This window comes from Gallinula chloropus (assembly GCF_964237585.1).
Source record: "Gallinula chloropus genome assembly, chromosome: 1".
Taxonomy (NCBI): Eukaryota; Metazoa; Chordata; class Aves; order Gruiformes; family Rallidae; genus Gallinula; species Gallinula chloropus.
Genome location: NC_140085.1, coordinates 187,568,538 through 187,593,437, shown reverse-complemented (window position 1 = coordinate 187,593,437; position 24,900 = coordinate 187,568,538). Strand labels below are relative to the sequence as shown.

The 24,900-nt window shown below is 65.4% G+C and overlaps 1 protein-coding gene across 1 annotated transcript in view; it reads right to left on the bottom strand.

The window, feature by feature from the left end:
* Positions 1–17,753, bottom strand: part of ARAP1 (ArfGAP with RhoGAP domain, ankyrin repeat and PH domain 1) — a gene marked incomplete at its 5' end in the record, with an annotated part of 31,051 nt that extends 13,298 nt beyond the window's left edge. The window contains 15 exons of the mRNA XM_084280519.1: positions 209–344; positions 590–724; positions 2,315–2,489; positions 3,950–4,132; positions 5,475–5,560; positions 5,655–5,854; positions 6,994–7,100; positions 7,847–8,049; positions 8,159–8,279; positions 8,642–8,711; positions 11,053–11,202; positions 11,650–11,753; positions 12,377–12,450; positions 13,103–13,287; positions 17,092–17,753. Coding sequence (XP_084136645.1) covers positions 209–344; positions 590–724; positions 2,315–2,489; positions 3,950–4,132; positions 5,475–5,560; positions 5,655–5,854; positions 6,994–7,100; positions 7,847–8,049; positions 8,159–8,279; positions 8,642–8,711; positions 11,053–11,202; positions 11,650–11,753; positions 12,377–12,450; positions 13,103–13,287; positions 17,092–17,753 — 2,591 coding nt within the window. The remainder of the gene's footprint in view (positions 1–208; positions 345–589; positions 725–2,314; positions 2,490–3,949; positions 4,133–5,474; positions 5,561–5,654; positions 5,855–6,993; positions 7,101–7,846; positions 8,050–8,158; positions 8,280–8,641; positions 8,712–11,052; positions 11,203–11,649; positions 11,754–12,376; positions 12,451–13,102; positions 13,288–17,091) is intronic.
* Between the last annotated feature and the right edge of the window lie 7,147 nt (positions 17,754–24,900).

The following is a 24,900-nucleotide window of genomic DNA, read 5'->3' as shown; positions in this document are numbered from 1 at the left end:
GGGTTCCACACTCCCCCCGCAAAGCCCACTGAGCCAGACTCCCTGCAAATGCTCCCTCCAAGGGCCTGGCAGCCGTGGGGGGTCAGGCACCACAGCACCCCGCCCCCCTCAATCCCGCATCCACAGGTGGGCCAGCAGCCAGTGCCAGCCCCGTGGGAGCAGAGGGGTGTTGGGGTGCTCTCACAGGGGGGTGTCCATCCATCCTTACCCGTGGGTGTGGGGGGGGTTGTTCACCAGGCAGACGATCTCCTGCGCCTTGATCTCGCCGTTGGGCACGGCGTTGCGGTCGTTCTCGTAGTAGCTGAGGACCCCGTCCTGCAGCGTGCACCAGCGGCGGCTGAACTCTGCAGGGCACAGAAGGGGGTGCTGGGGGGGGGCTCCCCAAACTCTCCAGCCAGCACCACAGCCACCCACCAGCCCAGCTTGGCACCCAGCTGGGTGCACATCCCATCAACCCAAGCGATGCTGCCCCGTGTGATGCAGGGGATGGTGGGGATGGTGGAGCCCCCCCAATCTCAGGGCTGGCTCTGAGCGCCCCCCAAACGCTGTACCCCTCTTCCCATGCCCTTGTGGCCCCCCAAAAACGTACCTTCCAGGCCTTTGCGCTCGCTGACAGGCTTGGCCATGGAGGGGGTCTTGTAGAGGAACCCATTGTGGGTGACAGAGGGCACGGGCACCGAGTAGGGCTTCTCCTCACTGACCCCCACCTCCAGGCGGGGGGGCTCTGCAAAGGGGGTGACAGGGTGTCACAGGGGGGCTGCTCTCCCCCCCAGACACCCACCCCCACCCCTAAAAAACATGCTGCTAGTGAGGGTTATAAATGCTGGGGGTCAGTGGGGTCAGGTTTATCTGGTGGGATGGCATCATGTGGCCTGCATCCTGCATCCCTCATCCTGCATCCCTCATCCCGCATCCTGCATCCCTCATCCCACACCCTGCATCCCTCATCCCGCACCCTGCATCTCGCATCACTCACCCTGCATCTCGCAACACTCACCCTGCATCCCTCATTCCTGCATCCCTCATTCCTCATCCTATATCCCTCATCCTGCATCCTGCATCCCTCGCCCTCATCCCACATCCTGCAGACCACCCTGGGCTGCAGAGCTGGGATGGATTTGGGGTGTCGATGGAAGGTGGGGGGCAGGTTTCCCCCCCTCCGTGAGGTCCCTCCTGGGCTGTCCCAGGTCCCTGTGGCTCCATGGGGGTGGAAGGACAGAGCACAGGGCTCTGGCACCGCCTCTCCATGTCCCCATGAGCCTGTCCCCCCCGCTGTGCCTCAGTTTCCCCACCCTTTCCTCTGGGGACCAGGCAGAGTTGGGGCGCAGGGACACCCCTAAAGCACCCCCAGATCAGCCCTCAGGGGGCTCAGGAGATGGAACCCCCCATGGGACACAGAGCCCTGCTCCCTCCTAATTCCAGAGCTGGTGGGATGAGCTCAGGAATTCAGTTGGCTCTGGCCCCTGGGGGTCGGGGGGGGGTCAGGACCCCTCACCCCCCCTTCCAGAGCCCCCCTGACACGTCCCAACCAACAGGCCCAACCCCAAAACCAGGGCAAGCTCCAGCTCCGGCGGTCCGGGCTTGGCGGCGAGGGGGAGGCGATGGCTCCGGAAGCTTCCGGCACGCCTCCAGCCTGGCCACCCTCAGCCTTCCAAGGGCCAGAGGGTCACCCCGTATTTGGGGACCCAAGAGACCCATCAGACTGCCGGGAGAGGTGGGGTGGGAACGCTGAGCAGCACAGGGTGGGGTGGGATGGGGTGGGACAGGATGGGGATGGGGATGAGGGGGATGGGATGGGGTGGAGTTGGATGGGGGTTGGATAGGGATGGGATGGGGATGAGACAAGGGGGGTGAGGATGGGACAAGGAGGGTAGGGATGGGATGGGGTGGGATAGGAATGGAATGGGGTAGGACCGGACAGGATGGGACAGGGGGGTAGGGATGGGATGGGGATGGGATGAGGGGATAGGGATGGGATGGGATGGGATGGGGGGGATAGGACAGGATGGGACAGGGAGGGTAGGGATGCTGAAGTGGGGGCTGCCCATCCATCAGGGAGCACCAGCCTGCATCCCCATCACAGCACTGGACACCAGGGGGGTTCCCCCAAACACCCCCCCACCCCCTCACACAGACCTCACACCAGGAAGCCAACGGGTGGGATAATGGAACCAAGACAAACTCCAAAACATCCCCCCATGTCCCCCCCTCCCTGGGGCACCCCGTTGGCATCCACCCCAGCTCCAGGCTCAGTGGGTTTGGGGGGGATTTGAGGGGGTTTTGAGGGGGAGGGGTTGGGGGGTGACCCCTTTACCTGAGGTTCTGTTGTGGAGCAGGAACTCCATCTGCAGCCTCTGCCCGCTCTTCTCAGCCAGGGCCAGGGGGGTGGGGTACAGGGGGTCCCCCGTGGCGCAGGAGACAGACGCCCCACAGAAGAGCAGGGCCTGGGTCTCCGCCAGGTCGCTGGTGGTGACGGCGGCACACAGGGCCTGAGGGAGGGCGGCCGGTGAGGCCGAAGGCTCCCGAGGAAGAGGAACCGCTCCAGCCAGAAGGAATGGGGTGGGTGGGGTCGAGCAGCCCCTCCCCTAAACCCCCTCACCCAGCACAACTCACCTCCCCAAACCCCCCACCCCCCCACCCCACCCCGTCCCTTCCCGGAGTGGAGAGAAAACAGGGAGGTTGGAAAGAGGAGGAGGAGGAGGAGACGGAAGGTTTGGAGCTGGAATCCCTCCCTGGAGGAGAGGGGTGAAGTCATTGGGCAGGGCGGGACAGGCAGCAGGGAAACAAACAGGCCCAAATGCCAAATCCCAACCCCGGGGGTGGGGGGGGGGGGGCCCCGACGCGCCCCCGGCTCTTGTGCAAACACGGCAGCGCCGCGGCGGGCGGGGAGCGGCCAAGGGCTGCGGGACGGACGGACAGACGGACGGGAGGGAAGCAGGGAGGGCTGCGGTGCCCGAGCTGGCGATGCAGAGAGGCACCCAGCCCGGCTGGGGTTGGGACTGGAACTGGGGGTGCTGGGTATCCCCCTACCCAGGTCTAGTTTGGACCCCCCTCCAGCCCAGCGCTGGACCCTGATGCTGCAGGAGCAAGGGGGAGGGGGTTACTGGGGGGAATCCCACACCCCAGTTTGCAACTGGGATTGAGATTGGGGGTGAAGGGGGGGGGTTACTGGCACTGGGACTGGGGGTGCTGGTGGGGGCTGGGTGCCCCCCCACCCAGGCCCAGCCTGAACCCCCCTCCAGCCCAGCACTGGACCCTGATGCTGCGGGACTGGTGGGGGGTTACGGGGACTGGGGGTGCTGGCTAGGGATTAGGGGTGCTGGTGTTGACTGGATGCACCCCAACCCAGGCCCAACCTGAACCCCTCTCTTCAGCCCAGCACTGCAGCCCGATGCTGCGGGGGTGGTGGGGAGGTTACTGGGACTGGGATTGGTATTGAGGGTCCCAGTTAGGGATTGGGGGTGCTGGTGCTGGCTGGGTGCCCCCCAACCCAAGCCCAGCCTGAACTCCCCTCCAGCCCAGCCCAGCCCAACACTGTGGGAGTTACTGTGGGGGTTACTGGGGAGAGTCCCACCTCGGACTGGAGGGGGGGAACAGGGTTGGTGGTGCCCCAATCTGGAGATGTCCCCTCATCCCCGCAGCTGGCTGGTCCCTCCTGGAGACCCCGGGGTCTGGGGGTGGTGTGGGGGGGGGACATGACACACACTTGGGGTGCACGATGGGGCTGCGTGGGACACAGGCTGGAGTGTGACACACTTGGGGGGCTGGGGGGGGGCGGTGCAGGATGCAAACCCTCCCACCACCATCACCATCCTCACACAATCACCTCCCACCCCCCAAAACCACCTCAGGCCCGCAGCTCAGCACCTCCGAGCACCCCCGCCCCAAGCCCCCAGACGTTGCCCGTCCCCCAGGGCGGGGAGGTCGGGGGGGGGGGGTCCCCACTGACCCTATCGAGCTCCTCCTGGTGTCCGAAGAGGGGGTGGTAGCGCCGGTACTTCCCCTCCCGGTACTTGGCGGTGAGGAAGCGCTTGCGGTCGCCGCTGGAGCTGTGGGGGGCGATGGCCTCGCTGGGGGGCACATTGGCCCCCCAAAATTGGTTGGCCACCTCGTTACCCATGTGCTGGAAGAGCTGCGGGGACATGGGGCGCGATGGGATGGTGGTAGTCGGGGGGGTGGAATGGGGAGGGGGGGTTGGGAGGCTGTGAAGGGGCTTTTGGCGGGGGGGGGGGAGGAGTCTCTGAGGGGTCTTTTTGGGATGGGGAGGGGGGTGTGGGGCGTCTCTCAGGGGTCTTTTGGGGGATGAAATGGGGAGGAGGGTGTGGGGAGGCTGTGAGGGGTCTTTTGGGGGTAGGGGGAGGGAATGGGGAGGGGGGGTGGGGATGCTGTGAGGGGTCTTTTTGGGATGGGGAGGGGGATGTGGGGAGTCTCTCAGGGGTCTTTTTTTGGGGGGGGGGAGTCTCTGAGGGGTCTTTTAGGTGGGGGGGAGTGTGGGGAGTCCCTGAGGGGTCTTTTTGGGATGGCGGGGCGGAATGGGGAGGGGGGCATGGAGAGTCTCTGAGGGGTCTTTTTGGGATGGGGAGGGGAGTGTGGAGAGTCGCTCAGGGGTCTTTCGGTCGGGGGAGGCTCCGAGGGGTCTTTTTGTGGGAGGTGGAATGGGGAGGGGGGTGTGGGGAGTCTCAGGAGTCTTTTTGGGATGGGAGGGTGGAATGGGGAGGGAAGGGGAGGAGAGGGGACGTGGGGGGAGGGAAGGGAAGCATCTGGAAGCGTTTGGGGGCTCGGGGATGGGGCGATGCCGGAGGCGGGGCGGGGGCAGGAATGTGGGATCCATCCGGATTTGGGAAGCGAAGGTCCTGCTCCGCCCCCTCCGCCGCTCCCCTGCCCCCTCCCTGGCTGCACCCCCGCATTCCTCAGTGCCGTTCCCCCTCCCCACCCCCCCCAGTCGGCCCCACATGGACACCCCCCCCCCCCCCAAATAATAGGGGGTTTGGGGTGTTGGGGGGGGTCCACAGGCCATGGAGGGGGGGGGGGTTATAGGGGTATGTGTCCCTGTGTCACCCCATGGGGCTGGGATAAACCCTGCTGTGGGGAGGGAAGGGAGTGTCATACACCGTGTCCCCCCCCCAAATAATAGGGGTTCCGGGGTGTCAGGGGGGTCTGCAGGCCTTCAGGGTGAAGGGGAGGATGATTGGGGGGTGTCCCTGTGTCACCCCATGGGGTGTGGATAGACCCTACTGTGGGGAGGAAAGCAGGTGTCACACACACACACACCCCAAATAACAGGGGTTTGGGGTGTTGGGGGGGTCCTCAGGCTGGTGGGGGGTGTCCCCTCCTTGGCCAAACCACACCATGGTGTCACGCCACGGGGCTGGGATAAACTCTGCTGTGGGTCTACCACGAGGATGGAAGGGAGTGTCACACCACACCACACACCCCCAAAAATAGGGGTTCTGGGGTGCCCCTCACACCGATACCTGGATCAGTTCCTCTGTCCACACCTTCTTGTCCATCTTTAAGCTCCGGACCTTGGTGATGCCGGGCCCCAAAGCACGGTGCTCCCCTGACACCGAGTCAAATGTGGGGGTTACCAGGGTGCCCCACACCAAGAGGACCCCAGGAGGGGGTGCAGGGGTCCCCCTCACCCCCAGAGGTACCTGCACATCTCTTGCAGATGACGACACAGAGGTTGATGGAGGCCCAGTCGGGTTTGGGGGAGCCGCAGTCGGCGCAGAAGCGGTTGGGCTCCAGAGCCCAAATCCTCTCGGCCACCTCGGAGTTGGAGAGCGCCTCAGCGATGGCCTGCTGCATGGCCTCCACCCACTCCTCCTTCTCCTGCTCCGAGTCGGCACAGAAGCTTCCAGAACGGGACAGAATCTCAGACTCACAGAACCGCAGGGGTGGGAAGGGACCCCCAGAGCCCATCGGGTCCAACCCCCCTGCCAAAGCAGCTCCCTAGGACAGGTCACACAGGTCGGCGTCCAGACGGGGCTGGAATATCTCCAGAGAAGGAGACTCCACACCCCCCTGGGCAGCCTGTCCCAGGGCTCCCTCACCCTCACCGGGAAGAAGCTCTTCCCCAGATTGGTGTGGAACTCCCTGTGCTCCAACTTGAGGCCATCGCCCCTTGTCCTGTCCCCACAGACACTGAGAAGAGGCTGGCCATGTCCCCCTGTGTCCCACCCTTCAGATATTGATACCCATTGATCAGATCCCCTCTCAGGCTGCTTCTCTCCAGGCTGAACAGCCCCAGCTCACTCAGCCTTTCCTCACAGGGGAGATGCTCCAGGCCTTTCATCATCTCCATGTCCCTCCTCTGGACTCTCTCCAGGAGATCCCTGTCCCTTTTATCCCAGGGAGCCCAGAACTGGACACAACACTGCAGGTGGGGCCTGACCAGGGCAGAGCAGAGGGGGAGGATCCCCTCCTGTGACCTGCTGGCCACGCTCCTTTTGATGCCCCCCAGGATGCCATTGGCCTCCTTGAGCACACTGCTGGCTCATGGCCACCCTGTCACCCACCAGGACACCCAGGTCCTTCTCTGCAGAGCTCTCCAGCAGCTCCCCCCCCAGCCTGTACTGGTACAAGGGGTTATTCCTTCCCAGGGGCAAGGTTTTGGGGTGGGAACACACACACACAAACCCCACCTCGCCCTCTCTCAGCACAGAAGCTTCGAGAAGGACATGGAGGGGTGAGGGACAGGGTGGCTGCTGGGGTTTTGGGGTGGGGGGACACAGGACACCCCCTCGCCCTCTCTGAGCACAGCTGTGGGGTTTTGGGGCCGGGGACACAAACACGACCCCCCTCACCCTGTCTGGGCGCAGCTGCAGGGGTTTTGTGGTGGGGGGACACACACAGGACCCCCTCTCGACACCCCCTCACCCTTTCTCAGTGCAGCTGTGGGGGTTTTGGGGTAGAGGAGATACCACTTGCCCTCTCTGGGTGCAGCTGCAGGGTTTTGGGGTGGGGGGATGCCCAGAACTCCCCCTGGCTCACCTGAAGGTCCTGTATGGGGTGGTGAGGTCGAAGCCCCGGCGGTCCACCTCCTTGACATTCCCCACGTTCATCTCGATGTAGGTGATGCCGATGCCCAGGCGATAGTCCTGGGGGGTTGGGGGGTGAGGGGGGGCTGCAGGGGGGTCCCTTGGGGTGGGGGGGGGCATTCACAACAGTCCCAAGCTGGGGGAGTCCCTCCCAACCCTCCCAAGCTGGGAAGTTCCCTCCCAACCTTCCCAAGCTGGGGGGGCCCTCCCAAGACTCTCAAGTTTGGGGGATCCTTCCCAACCCTCCCAAGCTGGGGGGTCCCTCACAAGCTTTGGGGGTCCCTCCCAACCCCTGGGAGTCCCTCCCAACCTTCCCAAGCTGGGGGATCCCTCACAAGCTTTGGGGGTCCCTCCCAACCCCTGGGAGTCCCTCCCAACCTTCCCAAGCTGGGGGATCCCTCACAAGCTTTGGGGGTCCCTCCCAACCCCTGGGAGTCCCTCCCAACCTTCCCAAGCTGGGGGGGTCTCTCCCAGCCCTCCCAAGCAGGGACACTGATGCCACCCCAGTGCTGGTGGTTGGGGTGCCCACACCTCTTCCCTCACCCTGAGCGACCCCCCAAGACTGGGAGCCAGCAGGGATACAGTTTGGAGGGGGGGGGAGGTGTGCAAATCTTAATTTGGGTGGGGGGAAGAGGTCATCATCCTACATGATCCGAGCCATCCCTGTTTGGGGGTGGCACCCCAGGGGTACCCCAGGGGTACCCCAGCTCACAGCCACTCCGCTCAGGCTGTAGAAGGGGTTCCCCATCCAAATGGCAGCAGGGACCCTCCCAAACCCCCACCAAACCCCCACCAAAACCACCCACCTCCGCGTTCTTGTAGAGGAAAACCTTGTCCCCAGCCACAGCCACAAAGAGCTTGTGCTTGAAGCCCCTCAGCTCCAGGAAGCCGCTCTTGTCAGCTTCAGTGGCCCCGTTGGTGGCCAAGGCCACTGCTGTCCCCTCCGGAGCTCGGCCCTTCCGCTCCTCTGCCACCTGCTGCAGGGTCCGGATCCACTCACTCCTGTCCCCTGGGGATCCAAATTTGGGGTGTGGGGAGGGGGTATATGGGTCAGGATGAGCCCCAGAGCCCACTCAGGAGCTGGGACACCCCAACTCCCCCCTCCCAACCCCTCTCACCGTCGCTCTCGGCCCGGAAGACGAAGTTGCGGTTGTTGGTGACGACCTCGAACTTCTGGTCCCCGATGCTGGTGACGCGGGAGATGGAGGGGACGGGGATGAGGCGCTTGGAGTAGGGGTCCTGGCAGGGGACAGGGGGCTCAGCACCACGGCCCGGGGGTGGATTGGGATGGGGACCCCTCCCCAACACTGGGCTCAGCGTGCTGGGAGGCTCACAGCATCCTGCATCCATCCCCAGAATCCCGCATCCCCCATCACCCTGCATCGCCCCCCAGCATCCTGCATCCCCCCCCAGCACCCCATATCTCCCCCCAGCACCCCGCATCGTCCCCAGCACCCCACTTTCCCCCACACCCCTTCTCATCCCAAGCCCCCAAATCCCCCCCCTTCTTACCCCAAACCCCCAAACTCCCCCACCCCTTCTCACCCTCAAACCCCAAATCCCCCCCACCCCTTCTCACCCCCAAATCCCACCCCCCTCGCCTTGTCGCTGTCGAAGTAGCGCAGGTAGTCGGCGTCCAGCTTCACCCAGCGCTTCTGGTAGATGTAGGACCTGGGAAGGGGGCAGAGGGACCCACTGCTGCATCCCTCCCCAAATCACTGGGTGCAGGATGGGTGCTATGACTCCCCGCCCCAAGCTGGAGCAGCCTCCTCCCCATCCCACCCCCCTGTGCCCTTGAAGTCTGGGTGAACCCACTGGTGTCTTCACGCCCCAGTTCCCAAAAGCCTGGAGCCACCTCGCCATCGACCCCCTGCTGTGACCCCGGTGTCACCGCCCTGGGGACCTCAGGCTGCCACCAAGGGGTCCCCCTAAAAGCCCCCCCTACACCCCCCAAATGGCTGCTCAGGACCCACAAGCCATCAGGACTCATGTCCCAGGAGGTGACAGTGGCACTGGGGGCTCCATGTGGGGCAGGGGAGTAGCTGGGCACCCCCATTGCCGTGGGGAGAGGGGGCACCCTGGGGATGGAGCTGAGCCACCCACGCCCCACACAGGGACCCCCATGTCCTCCCCAATCCCCCCACACCCCACCCAGGGACCCCCATGCCCTCCCCAACCCCCCCAGTCCATCCAGCCCAGCGTTGGGGACCCTGTAGCCCTCCCACTGACACCCCAGCCCCCCACAGACACCCCAGCCCCCCACAGACGCTGCAGCCCCCCACCCACATCCCAGCCCCTCATGGAGAACCCAGCCCCCCACCAACATCCCAACCCCCACCGAAGCCACAGCCCCCCCCACTGACATTACAGCCCTGGGACCCCCCCAGCTGCCACACAGCCACTGGCACCAGGACTGGGAGCGTGTGGGACTGGGAGCGTGTGGGACTGGGAGTGCGGCACTAAACACTCAGGATTAAGAGCACTTGGGACTAAAGACACTCAGGACTAAAAGCACTTGGTACTAAAACACCCAGGACTAACACATTTGGGATTAAAACACTCAGGGCTAAAACACTCAGCACTCTCAGGACTAACACACTTGAGACTAAAGACACTTGGGACTGAATGACTTGGGACTAAAGACACTCGGGACTAAACCACTGGGGACTAAACCACTCAGGACTAAGATCACTGGGGACTAAAAACCCTCGGGTCTAAAGCACTCGTGACTGAAACCACTCAGGCCTAAGAGCACTCAGGCCCAAGAGCACTCAGGCCCAAGAGCACTCAGGCCCAAGAGCACGGGGCTGTGCCGCCCCTGGTCCTGGTGGGGAGCCCATCCCTGCCCCCTGGAGCCCCCAGCCCCCCTGGAACTCCCGTGCCCCCCCATAGCCCCCAGGAAGGTTCCCAGGCCTGGGCCCTGCTCTCACTTCCCCCGCAGGCCCAGCTTCCCCTGCTGGGGGGGGCAGCTCGGGGTGTCTCCCCCACCCCAGCTCAGCACCCCAAATGCCTGTCGGGATCTGGGGGGGCAGCTCCCCGAGCTGGTTCCTGCTGGGGTGGTGCCAGCTGATGTCACTGGGCTTACTGGGCTCACTGGGTTTGCTGGGACCACTGAGCTCACTGGGCTTGCTGAGCTCGCTGGGCTTACTGGACTTACTGGGCTTACTGGTCTTATTGGGCTCAGTGGGCTCACTGGGTTTGCTGGGCACGTTAGGCTTACTGGGCTTGCTGGGCTTACTGGTCTTAGTGGACTTACTGGGCTCACCGGACTTACTGGGCTGGTTGTGCTTGCTGAGCTTGCTGTGAGACTGGTCTCACTGGTTCCACTTTGCCTGCCTGACTGCTGAGCACGCACACAGCCCCCCTCCAGCCCCCCCCAGTTTTACTTCTCCAACTGGGAGCTTTGCGTTGGCGCTACCACTGCCATCACCGCGCTCACCCGCGGCCACACGCCTGCCAATCGCCCCATCCCCCCCCCCAATCCCATCCCCCTCCCACCCCCCCCCGGTTTTACTTCTCCAACTGCTCCCCACAAACCCAGCAGCTCTTCCCTGGCAGGGCGGGGCTGGGGGCTGCACCCCTTCTTCTTCAGGACCCCCCCTCCATGGGCAATGCCGCTGCTGGGAGGGAGCCATCCCAATGCCCCCCCCCACACACAATTTTGGGGAGCTTAGGTGACAGGGAGCGTGGCACGGGGCTGGGTGGGAGTTGGAGCTGTAACCTTCCTCCTTCCTCCTCCTTCCTCTTTCTCCTCCTTCCTCCTCCTCCTCCTCCTCCTTCTTCTTCCTCCTCCTCCCTCCTCCTTCCTCCTCCTTCCCCCCCCCGAAAACTCCATTTCCCCCCAAAAAAAGGGTGGTTTTAACCCAAACCAAGAGCTGGGAGCCCCTTGGGATGACCCCACACACACACTGGGAATTCTAGGTGGCAAGCTGGGGCGCACACCCCCCCCAACACCGCTGGGGGGGGTCTGCACCCCCAAAATCCCCCCCCCCCTCTTTGGCACCTTACTCACCCCTGCGGTGGGTTCTTGTCCAGCCACCCCGCTTTGATGATGGGGGACAGTGGGGGAATCACAGGGGGGCTCCCCTCCATGGTGCTGCTGGGGCTGGTGCCGGAGCAGGACGCGGGTGGATGTGGGTTGGGGTCTGTGTCACTCCCACCACTGGGGACCAGGAGCAGAGGGGATGGTTTTAAGAGCTGCTGGTTCTCCGGGGGGGGGGGGGGGGGCTGGGAGTCCCCCGTCCCCCCCCCACTCAACGCTTCGACCTCCCCTTTGCCCTTCCCCAGGGCGCATACAATGGGTGTGAGCGAGCGGGGACATGAGGGGGGGCTGTCCCTATGCGGGGGAGGGGAGGTCCCAGCGTGTCCCCAAGCTCCTGGGACAGCAGAAACCCCTTCCATCCCAACCCAAATTGGGGGGGGGAACAGCCCCAAACCCAGACACACACAAACACACGCAGGGGGGGGTTCCACTCTCCCCCTTGCACAAGCATTCCCAATCGTGGGGGGCACTGGAGGGGTTTGGGGGAGGGCTAGGGGAGTTTGGGGAGACTGGGGGGGGAGAGGAGGAGGTTGGGGGGGCCTTGGAGGGGTGTGAGGGGGCTCCTACTTGTCGGGGGGAGCATCGTAATAGTCCTCGATGAGCTCGTCCTCGCTGAAGAGGCTGCTGATGCGCAGCGACCACGGCCGCCCCGTCCCCGGCTCTGCATCCTCCTGTGGGGACAAAGCAGGCAGGGCCCCCCCCTCACTGACCCCCCCTCCACACCCCAAAACGCGGGAGAGATGGGGGAAAAAGGGCTCCCAAGGGTGGGGTACTGCTGGGGAGGAGGGCAGGATCCAGCCTGCAGCGGGATGGGATGAGCTGAGTGCCAGGGCAGGATGGGGGGGGGAAGTATTTATAGCACCCTGAGACCCCCCAGGGGTGCTCTGAGGGTGGCCATGGGAAATGGGGGGGGGGAGACACAGACAGATGGGGACACACCCACCCTGACAGCCTTCACCCCCCCACACCCCGCTGCAATCCCCCCACTTTGGGGTCAGAGGCAGCCAAGGCACCAGCACAGCCTGGTCCCAGGAGGACGCTGGGATGGGGGGGCTGTGGGCATTGGAGCAAGGAAGGGGGGTGTCCTCTCTCTGCCATGACCTCTCAAACCCATCCAAACCCACCCTTGCCCCTCCCTCAAAATTCAGCCTCCAGTGTGCTGAGCATCCTGAGAGGCCTCTTGGGGTGGGGGGGGGGTCACAGGCCACTCCCTGGGGACCCCCAGGGCTGGTGCCAGTCCCCCCAAGGAGCCGGGGGGTGGCCAAGTGTGAGCTGGGGCAAGGAGGGGGGACACACCAACCTTGGCCATGGCCCCCCCAGGTCCAGCTAATTCCTCCTCCCAGGCAGAGTCCTCGTAGTCAGAGTCATCTGCAAAGGACCAGGGGGGATGCTGGGAAGCAGCCCCCTCCCCATCGCCCCCCACGGGACCCCCCTAGCACCCCCCCCCCCGCCTGGCTTTGCCAGGAGGATGCCAGCAGAGTCACAACCCCCCCCCCAATGTGTCCCCCCCACCCAGGGATGAGGGGTGCAGGGATGGGCAGGGACACCCCTCCCCCCCCAACGTGTGTCACCCCCCTCCCAGGGATGAGGGGTGCAGGGGCTGCTCCCCAGGCACAGGGACCCCCCAACCACCCCGGGCAGCCCCCCCCACCCTGCAGAGAGTCCCCAGCTCAGTCCCCCACCCCCCAACTGCTGACCCCCCATCCTCCACCCCACCCCCACCCCACAGAGGGGACTGGTGGGGGCAATGAGCTGCACACAGGGGGTTGGGGGGGTGGGGTTGGGGGTCCATGAGAACACCCAAAATCCCTAGCCCAGCCCCTGCATCCCCTGGTTTCCCCCCCCCACCCCAGAAGATGACAGAGCTGGGACAGACCCCAGGCAGGACAGAGGGACAGGGGCGATGGGCAAGGGATGGGGGGGCTGGGCAGAGGGACCCAGGTGGGCACCCCAGGGAAGGTTTGGGATGGGGAGGGGGACAAGGGGCAGATGGGAGGGGGCCCCCCAAACCCACACTCACCGAACTGGGGCACAAAGGGCACCTGGGCCTTGGCTGGTGGTGGTGATGGTGATGATGGTGGCACTGGTGACGATGGTGGCACTGGTGGCACTGGGGGCTTGGTACGAGGACGCAGGGCCGGGGGGGTCAAGGGGGGGCTGTGGGGGGGTCTGCTGGGACCCAGCACCTCCTCTTCAGCTGTGACACTGTGGGGGAGAGGAGTGAGCACTGCCTGAGCCCCCCCAGAACCTCCCAGCCCTCCTAACCCCCCCCACTCACCACCAGCCACAGGAGCAAGGTGGTGGGGTTGGGGGGAGTAAAACTGGGGGTACAGGGGAGGATGGGACCCCAGCCCCCCCATACCCCAGTTTTACTCCCCCCAACCCCCAGTGAAGGCTTCACCCCACTTTTTCTAGCCTCAAAATATCTCCTGGCACCCAACATGCCCCCCCCAGCCCCCCTCCCCCAGGTTCCTTCTCCACAAGCCACAGCGGGTTTGTGGGTGTCCAAGGGGACCCCCCCCAAGCAGGAAGGGGGGGTCCCGGGGGTGTTCCCTTCCTACCAAGGACATTGGGGATGGAGGAGGGGGGGACAGCGGGAAAGTCCCCCTGGAAACGGAGGTTTGGGGTTGTCCTGGGGGAAGTGGACCCCAAAGGCTTGGCTCTGGGTGGGGGGAGGAAGAGGAGAAAAGGGAGGAAGAGGAGCAGGGGAGGAAGAGAAGGGGAGGAAGCAGAGAAGGAAGAGGAAGAGGAGAAGAGGCAGGAAGAGGAGGGAGACGAAGAGAAGCAGGGGGGTGAGAGTAGCAGGGAGGACGAGGAGGAGGAAGGCAGCGTGAGCTCTCCCTGGGGTCAGCCTGACCTCATTTCTCAGCTGCCACTGCCATGGGAACCGGCCACAGCCATCCGGCCTGGGCGGGGGGGGAAGAGTGGGGGGGGGGGAGGAGTGGGGGGGTACAGGGGGGTGCAGGAAGACAGGGGGCTCTTGGGGGGGCGGCTCAGGGGTCTCTCCGCCCTTGCCCCCCCCGGACTCAACTCAGGGAGGATTGGTAGGAAACTGCCGCCCCCCCCCCCCATTTCCCCCTGGGGCTCCATGGGCCACCCAACACCCCTCAAACTCAGCCCCCCCCCACCCAGGGGGTGTGGGGGTCGGGGTTGTTGGGGCACCCATGAATGGTGGGGGTGGACGCAACACCCCCTCAGCACCCACCACAGCCCCCCCAGCAACTCAGGACCCCCTTCCCCAAGGATGCTCTTGCTCAGGGTGGGCACAGGGCCCTTGGGGGCTTGGGGAGGGGGCGGGTGGGGGTGTCACCCCAAAACTGCCAAGCAAATACCGGGACTGGTGATGGGGGGGGGGGTTGTGGTGAGGGGCTCAGCCCCCCAACCAGGACAAGGGGGTGCTGGGTGCTGCTTGGCCATGGGGGGCACATGCCCCCCCTGCTTTTCCCCCCCTTGGTGCTGGGGGGGCTGAGCACCCATTGACCCCCATGGGCAGCTTGGGGTGGGGTGGGCTAATCCCACCCCCAAAACAAGTGTGGGGGGACCCCTCTGGGTGAAGCCAGCACCCTATGGCGGGGGGGGGGGGGTCCCATTGGGGGGGTGGGAGCCGCCATGTGTGGTAGCAGTGAGGGGAGACACTGGCGGGACCCCTCAGCACACCCAATGGGTGCCATGACACCCCGGGGATGGGGGGTGGGGGGGCACCCACAAAGCAAAACCCCCCTATGCCAGATCCATATCGTGACACAGCATGTCACATCGTGCCTGTCCCCCTGCTGTAGCCCCCCCACTGCACCCCAGGGAGGCGTCCGGCCTAGCGCAACAGGAGGCCAACCTCAGGCCTGCCCCCCCCCCCATGCCAAACCCCGGCCTAGCGCCCCGCCAGCCTGGCTGTGACACCCCTACCTGGGCAGGGGACCCCCCCCAATTCCCATTCACCCTCCCCAAACCACCCACCCACCACGGCCCAAGGCCTACCGGGGAGCGGAGCTCGTCACCCCCCCCCCCCCCAAGCACTTCCTGCGCCGCCCTCGCCAAACTTCCTGTGCCGGCCCAAGAGGCAGCACGGGCAGCACCCAAATGGGGGGTCACCGGCACCCCCCCTCTGCCCCCACACCCCGGAATGGGGGAACAGGGGCTGCGGGGGTCCCCTGAGTGGGGGGTCTCCAGTTCCTGGGGTAGCAGAGACCCCCCAGCCCAGCCCAGCCCAGCTCTGGGGGGGGTGGGGTGGGGGTGTGTGCACCTCCAGGGTTCTGTCCCAAAAAAGGGGAGGGGGATCAGTGGGGAGGGTGCAGCCATCGCCCCCCCATTCCCCTCTGGACTCACCCGGGGCAAAGCACCCCCCCCACCCTCCCTCATGGGGCCCCTCAGGGACCAGCCGGACCCTCCCCAGCAGTGTGCCCTTTGGGGGGGGGGGGGAGAGGCGGGGGGGCACAGTGCTGTCCCCCTTGCCTGCAGCCCCCACACACCACCCCCCAGCTCTGCAAGGTTTTGGGGTGCAGTGATGATGCAATGGCGGGGGGGGGGATTGGGGGGGTCGCTGCAGCCAAAGCAGCAAACCCTGTGCTCAAGGGGGGGGAGGGCTGCAGCTGGACACACGGACACACACCCTGGACACACGGACACACACACCCGGGGGGGGGCACACACACCCCCGGGGGGGAGGGAGGACGGACACACGCCCGGGCGGGGGGAGACACACCTGGAGGGGGGGCACAGACCCAGGGACACACACACCCCCGGGGGGAGGGGTGGGGACAGATGGACACACATCCGGGGGGTGGGACAGAGGGACAGACACCCGGGGGGTGGGACGGACGGACAGACACCCGGGGCGGGGGGTGGGGGACATCCGGGGAGGAGGCACGGACACACCTTGGGGGAGGGGACACACACCGGGGGGGGCGGGAGCCACACAACGAGGGGGGGGACCTCGTCACCCCCCCCTGCGCAGCGCTGCACCCCAAACCCCGTCTCTCTGGTGTCATCCGGCCGCAGCAGCCGGCAGTCGCCTGCTCTGCCCCGCCCCAAATACACACACACACACCCCACCCCCCCGCTGCGGTTTGTTCCTGCTCCCACGGGGTGTGATGAGTTCGTCAGGCCTCAGCACTGCCTGCTCGGGGGAGCTCTGCACCCCATATGTCACCGCGGGGGGGGGTGGGGGGGGGGCAGACACAAGGCCAGGAGAAGCTGGGGGGATGTGAGGGGGGGGGGCCAAGGCTGGGGGGGATGACACATCCATCCCAAGCATCAGCACCTGAGGGGTGCATTGAGCCCAGGACCCCCCAGCTCACAGTCAGGATTCAACCGCCCCACGCTGTTCCCCAAGGACACCCCAAAAGGGGACGGGGACAAAGCTGGGGGGGTCCCGGGGATGACACTCCCACCACCACCTAATGACAGTGTGACATTAGAGGGCACTGGGCAGGAGTGGGTTAGACCCTGACCCCCCCGGGCTGGGGGTACCCCGGGGGGTGAATCGGGTCTGAGGGTACCCCAAAGGAATGAGCTGGAGCTGGGGGGTCTGGGAGTAGCCCAAGAGGATGAGCTGGGTGTCTGGGGGTACCCCAGGGGTAGGTGGTCTGGGGTACCCCAAGGGGGATGTGCGGGGGCTGGGAAGTCTGGGGGTACCCCAAGGGGATGTGCTGGGGCTGGGAGGTCTGGGGGTACCCCAGGGGGATGTGCTGGGGCTGGGAAGTCTGGGGGTACCCCACAGGGATGTGCTGGGGCTGGGGGGTATGGGGGTACTCCAAGGGGATGAGCTGCAGCTGGGGGGCTCTTGGGGGTACCCCAAGGACATGAGCTGGGGCTGGGGTTACCCCACAGGAATGTGCTGGATCTGGGGGTACCCCAGGGGGACAAGCTGGGCTGGGGGGGGGGGAAGGGGAGGGAGGGGGGGTGAGAGAGTTCCACACCCTCCTGAGAGTCCCACCCAGCTCCCCACAAGGACCCCACTGCCTTGTGGCCTCCCCAGATTCAGGCTCCCCCCAGACCCCAGCCCCCCCTTACCTGCGGTGGGACGCGGCCCTCGGGGGCAGCAGCGGGGGGCGGGTGGGGGACGGGGGCCGCTCCAGGGCCTGGCCCTTGGCTTCCAGCTGGTGCCGCTTGGCCGGCAGCGGTGGCAGGATGGGGGGGGGTCTCACCCCACTTTCAGCCGGGGGCTTCTTGGTGGGAGGGGGCGGCGACGGCACGTCGGGGCCGGGGGGGCGGCTGCGGGGCGCAGGGCAGGGTTCTGGGGTGCCACCCGTTAGCGACGAGGAGAATTTGACGGGGGGGCGACAACCCACCCTGGGTGGGATGGGGGGGGGCGGCTGAACGACACTCGCCCCCCCTCCCAGTTCTGGCAGCTGGGGACTCCCAGGGACCCTCAGTTCTGTCCCAGTTGGGGTGCTGGTGCGGAAGATGTGGCGTTTTAGGGGTACAGGCTTGTTGGGGGGGGTCGGGGGGGGCTCCCCAGGAGGGGTCCCCTCGGTGAAGGCCTTTTGGAGCCCCAGGAGGATGCGGCGGCGGTGGCCGGGCAGCCTCACGCCCAGGCGGGTCAGGGCCTCATCCGTCAGGGCCCGGCAGTCCCACACGGTGCTCAGCTGGCTCTGCTGGAAGTTCTCTGTGTACTGGTCGAGGTGGAGAGCAGCCAGCCAGGAGGCCACGGGTAACGACGCCCCCTCTTCCATAGTTTGGGGCTAGGGGGGGTGGGGGATGCAGAGACCTGGCGCAGCTCAGTGCATCTCCTGCATCTGGTGGAGCTTCAGGATGGCATCAGGGCCTGGGGATGGAGATAGCGGGGGTGAGGGTGGGCAGGATCGATCCTAACCTCCCCCCCCCCCACCCCAAGCAACGGCAGGACCGGTCCTGAGCCCCTCCTGGCAAGGGCAGGATTGGTCCTGAACACCCCACCGCCAGCAAGGGGGGAATCGGTCCCAAACCTCACCCCCCCACCCCAAAGCAAGGGCAGGATTGGTCCTGAACACCCCACTGCCAGCAAGGGGGGGATCGGTCCTGAGCCCCTCCTGGCAAGGGCAGGATTGGTCCTGAACACCCCCCACCCCCAGCAAGGGCGGAATCAGTCCCAAACCCCACCCTCCCACCCCAAAGCAAGGGCAGGATCGGTCCTGAACCCAGCAGGCAAGGGCAGGATCGGTCCCAACCACCCCCTGACAAGGGCAGGATCGGTCCATGCCGAACACACACCAAGCTCACACCAACCATATGCCAAACCCATGCCAAACCCATGCCAAGCCCACACCAAGCCCATCCTAAACCCACCCCAAGCCCACGCCACACCATGGCCGAGCCACACGTCCCTCCCCACACAGCAGGGACACCCTCACCCTGCCCTTCCCACCGCCACCTCCACCACAGCTCTGGGGTGGGACACACGGCCCCGCCGTGCTGGCACAGGGCCCGGCTCCTCCACTCCGCCCGGCTCTGGCCTGGTTTCCTTCCCCGAAGAGCCGGAGGGTTTCCTGGTGCTGCCGTGGGGACACCAACCGCGCCGCCACCGGCCCGTCAGCGTCACGTTGGGCCTGACTCAGGCCCCTCCGGCCTGCACCCGCCACCGCGGCCTACCCAGGCCTCACTGCGCCTGGTGTCCCGCCAGGGCCGCGCTGGCTGGAGTGGGGGTCCCCAAAACAGCCACCCCCAAAAGACCCCGGCGTCACAACCAGGCTGCAACCACCAAGGACCCCCAGGGCTGTGCTGGCTGCCAGTAGGGGCCCCCAAAACACAACCCCCCCCAAAGATCACAACCAGGCTGCAACTACCAAGGACCCCCAGGGCTGCGCTGGCTGCCAGTGGGGGCCCCCAAAACACACACCCACCACACCCCCCAAAAGATCACAACCATTCTGTGACCTCCAAGGACCCCCAGGGCTGCGCTGGCTGGAGTGGGGGTCCCCAAAACACACCTCACACACACCCCCAAAAAGACCCCGGCATCACAACCAGGCTGTGACCACCAAGGACCCCCAGGGCTGTGCTGGCTGGCAGTGGGGGCCCCCAAAACACCCCCCACACACCCCCCCAAAAAGACCCCGGCATCACAACCAGGCTGCAACCACCAAGGACCCCCAGGGCTATGCTGGCTGGCAGTGGGGGCCCCCAAAACACCCCCCCCCCCCCCCAAAAGATCACAACCAGGCTGCAACCACCAAGGACCCCCAGGGGCCCGCTGGGTGGCAGTGGGGGCCCCCAAAACAGACACCCACCACACCCCCCAAAAGATCACAACCATTCTGTGACCTCCAAGGACCCCCAGGGCTGCGCTGGCTGGAGTGGGGGTCCCCAAAACACACATCCTTCCCCCTAAAAAAGATCACAACCAGTCTACGACCACCAAGGACCCCCAGAGCCACGCTGGCTGGCAGTGGAGGCCCTCAAAACAGACACACACCTCCCCCCCCAAAAAGACCCTGGCATCACAACCAGGTTGTGACCACCAAGAACCCCCAGGGCCATGGTGGCTGGCAGTAGGGGACCCCAAAACACATACACCCCCCCCAAACAAGATCACAACCAGGCTGCGACCACCAAGGACCCCCAGGGCTGCGCTGGCTGGCAGTGGGGGCCCCCAAAACACACACACCCCCCCCAAAAGACCCCAACCATTCTGTGACCTCCAAGGACCCTCAGGGCTGCACTGGCTGGCAGTGGGGGCCCCCAAAACACACATCCCTCCCCCCAAAAAAGGTCACAACCAGTCTACGACCACCAAGGACCCTCAGGGCTGCGCTGGCTGGCAGTGGGGGCCCCCAAAACACACACTCCCCCCCCAAAAGACCCCAAGCAGCCTGCAATCACCAAGAAGCCCCAGGGCCCCTCACCTCCCACCCCACACCGGTGGAAGCAGTGGAACTGTTGCCAGCAAACCCCCCCCAGCCCCCCAAAATGGCACCACACAGGCCGGCCCTTCCCTTCCCCCCCTCTCCCCTCCCTTCCCCACAGCTCAAAAACAAAACCCCCAAAACCAGGCGCCATCGAAAATAGCGCTGAGCCAGCGCGGTGACATCGCTCCCACGGATGTCCGGTGCCACCAGTACCCCCAGGCTTGGGTCAGACCCCCCCCTGCAGACCCCTCCCCACGGAGGCAGGACCAGGGGATCAGGGGGAAGGGGGGACACAGGGGGACACTGGTGTGGGGGGGTCACATATGTGTCCCTTCCCAAGGGGTCACCGCAAGCCAGGGAGGGGGACACACAACAACCCCCCCCACCCCACAGTGGGGAGGAGGAGGCTGTGGTGGTGGGACAGACCCCACCAGGGATATGGGGGGCAGGGGGGGGTTCCTGTGTCGTCCCCCCCTCCCTTCCCCAGCCCAGCTTTGTGGCGACACCGGGGTCACCGCTGGTTCTGCTTTTGTGCTGAGCGGGAAGCGGATGAGCTGGTGACACGGTGATGGTGAGGGACAGCTCGGCCCTCACCCCCCCCCCAACCCCCCAAAACCGGGCATGGGGATGAAGCCTATGATCCCAGCTTGTCCCCAGCCTGTCCCCAGCATGGCCCCAAGGTGTCCCTGCCCCTGTCCCCTCCCCGGAGACACACACGCAGGCCCCTCTCTGGCCATTAATCCTTCTGACCTCTGGCCCAGAAAGTTCCAGAAACAAAACCCACCCGCAGAGCCGCTGTCGCCCCAAACCACCATCACCCCGAGCCACCACCACCCCAAGCTGCCGTCACCCTGAGTCGCTGTCACCCTGAGCTGCCATCACGCCCAGCTGCCATCCCCCCAACCTGATGGCACCCCAAGACACTGTCACCCCGAGCCAGTGTCATCCCAAGCTGCCATCACCCTGAGCTGCCATCACCCCGAGCCAGTGTCAGCCCAAGCTGCCATCACCTGGAGCCGGTATCACCCCAAGCCACTGTCACCTGGAGCCGGTGTCACCCCAAGCTGCCATTACCCTGAGTCGCCATCACCCGGATCCTCCTCCATCACCCCGATCCGCCGTCACCCGGAACCGGGGTCCCCCTGTGCTCCAGGCCCCTTTCAGTGCCCCCCCCAGCACATTCCTGCACAGGATTAGGCACCATAAGAGCCTTACGTGCCGGGGGGGCTGCCCAGCGCTGCCAACCTGGCGTGGGGGGTGCCTATTTGGGTGGCCAACACCCCCTCCTGCAGAGCCCCCCAGCCTAGAGCCACGCTGGGGGTCCCCAGGGGCTATGACAGGACAGTCCACAAGGGGCTTTGGTGTCCCCGAGCTCACTGAAGAGTTTAGGCTGGGGGGACCCGAGCGTCACACCCAGCCCCCTCCCCCCCCCAGGCAGGAGACCCCTCCCCCCAAATCCATCACCCACCACCACTGGGTTTCCCACAGTGGTAATGAGGCCTGGGCTCATTAGACTAACGAGGTACGTGTGATGAGTGGGTGCTCCTTGGGGCCGGTGGGTGCTCCTCAGGGGCAGTGGGTGCTCTTTGGGGGGTAGTGGGTGCTTCTCAGGGGCGGTGGGTGCCCACACCAGCCCCAACAAAGCCAAGGATGACCCACCATGGGGGCAGCCCCATGCAGCCCCCCCATATCCCCCCCCCCCCACTCTAATCGTCGTTACCCCTAACGAGGTGCCAACGGGACTGACCACGGCCGGTGGGCGCATCCACCACCTTCATCACCCCCCTTCATCCATGGCAACTCCCACCCCGATTCCTCCACCAGCACACCCACCCAGCATGGTGGGTGAGCAGGCAGACCCCCCACATCATTCCCCCTCCCCCCTCATTAATTAACAGGGAGCTAATTAAAGCAGGCAAAGCACCCTACCTTGGTGGACCGAAGCGGCCAGCGTACCCAGTTCAGAGAGAGGGGAGAGGTGGCAGGGTGGGGGGGGGGGTCCTCAGCCCACCAAGGGACTTCCTCAAACGCTGATAAGCCTTGAGCTGGGAGGGTGTTAACGGGCACCCCCCCCCCCGGTCTGATGGGGGTGTTTTTGGGGGGGGTAAGGGGACCGTGTTGCAATAACGGCCGCGCAGGGCGGCTGGGTGCGATGTCAGCGCGGCGGAGAAGCGCCGACCGCAGCCGCCATGGGAGAGGAAGAAGAAGCCGGACAAACGGGGCAGGGCCTTGGGGTGAGAGAGGAAGGAAGAAACGGGGGGTGGGGTAGTGGTTTAGGGGGGGTGGGGGGGTCGCCGGAAAGAGTCGCGGTGCCGGACGGCGCCTCCTGGTACCCAAGTTGGGGTGTCGTGGCGTTGGCGGAGAGGATGGGAGAAGAGGATGGGAATCCCACACTTCACTGGGTAATGGGGGGAATGGGGGGCATGAGGGGAGCCAGGTCCCCAGGGGGGCACCCCCCATGGTCCATTGGTGGACCCCCCTTTGCCTAAATTAGGGATCCGTGAATGTCCCGGTCCCCAGTGTCCCCTGATACCTAATTTAGGGGTGACACCCCAATGGGATGAGGGATATGGGCATCGTCCTGGTCCCCAGCGTCCCTGGATACCTAATTTAGGGGTGACATCCCAGAGGGGTGAGGGATATAGATATCATCCCCATCCCCAACATCTCTGGATGCCTAATTTAGGGGTGACATCCCAGTGGGATGAGGGATAGACCCAGCCCAGCACCAGCACCAGCACCACCATACTGGGAGAGGAATCGAAAGGGTCTCATCCGAAAGCAGAAGCACAGGGGTCCCAGGATGCTACCAAACCTCAGCTCCACACCCCACCCCAGGACCTCCCACCGAAACTGGGGTGTCCCCCCCAAAAAAGCTTCACCTCATCCCAGTTCCATGGGATCAGCGGCAGCGATGGCTTCGCTCCGGGAGCAGCAACTCCAGGATCTCCTGGTATCCAGATGCACCAGGCCCCAGGATCATGTTGGATCATGTCAAATCTGGGGCTCCCCAGGGCTCCTGGGAGCCTCCTCCCGCTGCCAGCGATCGGGATCTCAAAGCGCAGCGTGTTCCAGCGGCCCAGCCGGCTGGGTGGCTCCCACGCACCCTGCTTGGCTCCCAGGGTTGGGGATGGGGGGGGGGTTCGCCTGCTGCCGAGCTCCCCAGCTGTGGGAACGGGCTCTGGGTGGGGGAGAGGGGTGTGTGGGGCGGTGTGGGGCTGGGGGGTGATGGGGGATGTGCAGGGTGATGGGGGTGTGTGCAGGGCTGCATGGGGCGTGCCCCCCAGTGAGGGGTGTGCCAGGGTGTGCAGGGTGGTGTGGGACCTGCCTGTGGGTGTGCAGGGCTGTGAGGGGTGTGCAGGGCTGTATGGGGTGTGCAGGGTGATGGGGGGTGTGCAGGGCTGCATGGGGTGTGCATCCCAGTGCTGGGTGTGCAAGGTGTGCAGGGATGTGTGCACAGGGTGTGCAGGGTGGTGTGGGACCTGCCTGTGGGTGTGCAGGGCTGTGAGGGGTGTGCATGTCAGCATGGGGTGTGCAGGGTGATGGGGGGTGTGCAGGGTGATGGGGGGTGTGCAGGGCTGTATGGGGTGTGCATCCCAGTGCCGGGTGTGCAAGGTGTGCAGGGATGCGTGCACGGGGTGTGCAGGGTGGTGTGGGACCTGCCTGTGAGTGTGCAGGGCTGTGAGGGGTGTGCAGGGCTGTATGGGGTGTGCAGGGTGATGGGGGGTGTGCAGGGCTGCATGGGGTGTGCACCCCAGTGCTGGGTGTGCAAGGTGTGCAGGGATGCGTGCACAGGGTGTGTGGGGCAGTGTGGGACCTGCCTGTGGGTGTGCACAGCTGCCTGGGGTGTGCAAATCCCCCCAAACAAGGGGTAACCCCCCCCCAAATGGGGCAAACCCCCCCCAAAATGGGGTAACTCCCCCCCAAAATGGGGCAAACTCCCCTTCAAAATGGGGCAAATCCCTCAAACAAGGGGTAACCCCCCCAAAATGGAGCAACCTCCCCAAACAAGGGGTAAACCCCCAAACCAGGCTCAAATCCAGCAAAAAACAGGGTCAACCACCCCAAAAAAGGCTCAACCCCCCAGCCCCGTCAAATCAGCACAACACCCCTCCCCCCAACATAAGCTGACATTCCTCCTCCCCCCTTTCCCCCCTCCATGCCCCAGGATGCTCCTGGGGTGCAGGGGGAAGGTGCTGACCCCCAACAATCCGGGGGGGGGAGGGGGTGTCCCCACAACCCCCACATGGCACCCATCCCGATCACAGCCCCCCCACCCCAGTCACAGCCTCCCCACCCCAGTCACAGCCCCCCCCATCCTGTCTGATCCCGGCACAACGTATAGTGGGATTCAGCTGGGGGGGAGCTGGGATATACTGGGATTGAGCTGGGAGGAGTTGGGGTATACTGGGAATGAGCTAGGGTACACTGGGATTGAACAGGGGAGAGCTGAGGTGTACTGGGATTGAGCTGGGATATACTGGGATTGAGCTGGGGGGGAATCAGGGTATACTGGGATTGAACTGGGATACCACCTCCCCCGCTGCCTGCCCAGTATCCGTCCAAACCAGCCAAATGGGAAGGGGTCACACCCCCAGAGCCCCCCGTAACCCCCAGAGCCCCTCCATACCCCCCCAGCCAACTGGGAAGGGGTTGCACCCCCAGAGCCCCCCCCCCCCATAACCTCCCCATAACCCCCGGAGCCCCCCCCATAACTCCCCCTCAGCCCCCTCAGCCAACTGGGAAGGGGTAGCACCTCTAGAGCCCCCCATAGCCCCCCCAAACCTCCAAAGCCCCCCCATAACCCCTCCCAGCCAACTGGGAAGGGGTCGCACCCCTAGAGCCCCTCCTTCGCCTCCCCAGAGCCCCCCCAGCCAACTGGGAAGGGGTCGCACCCCCAGAGGCCCCCTTAGCCCCCCAGAACCCCCAGAGCCCCCCCGTACCCCCCATCCCCCCCAAAACCAGCCCTGGGGTGGCCAACGGGTCCCCCCTCGGC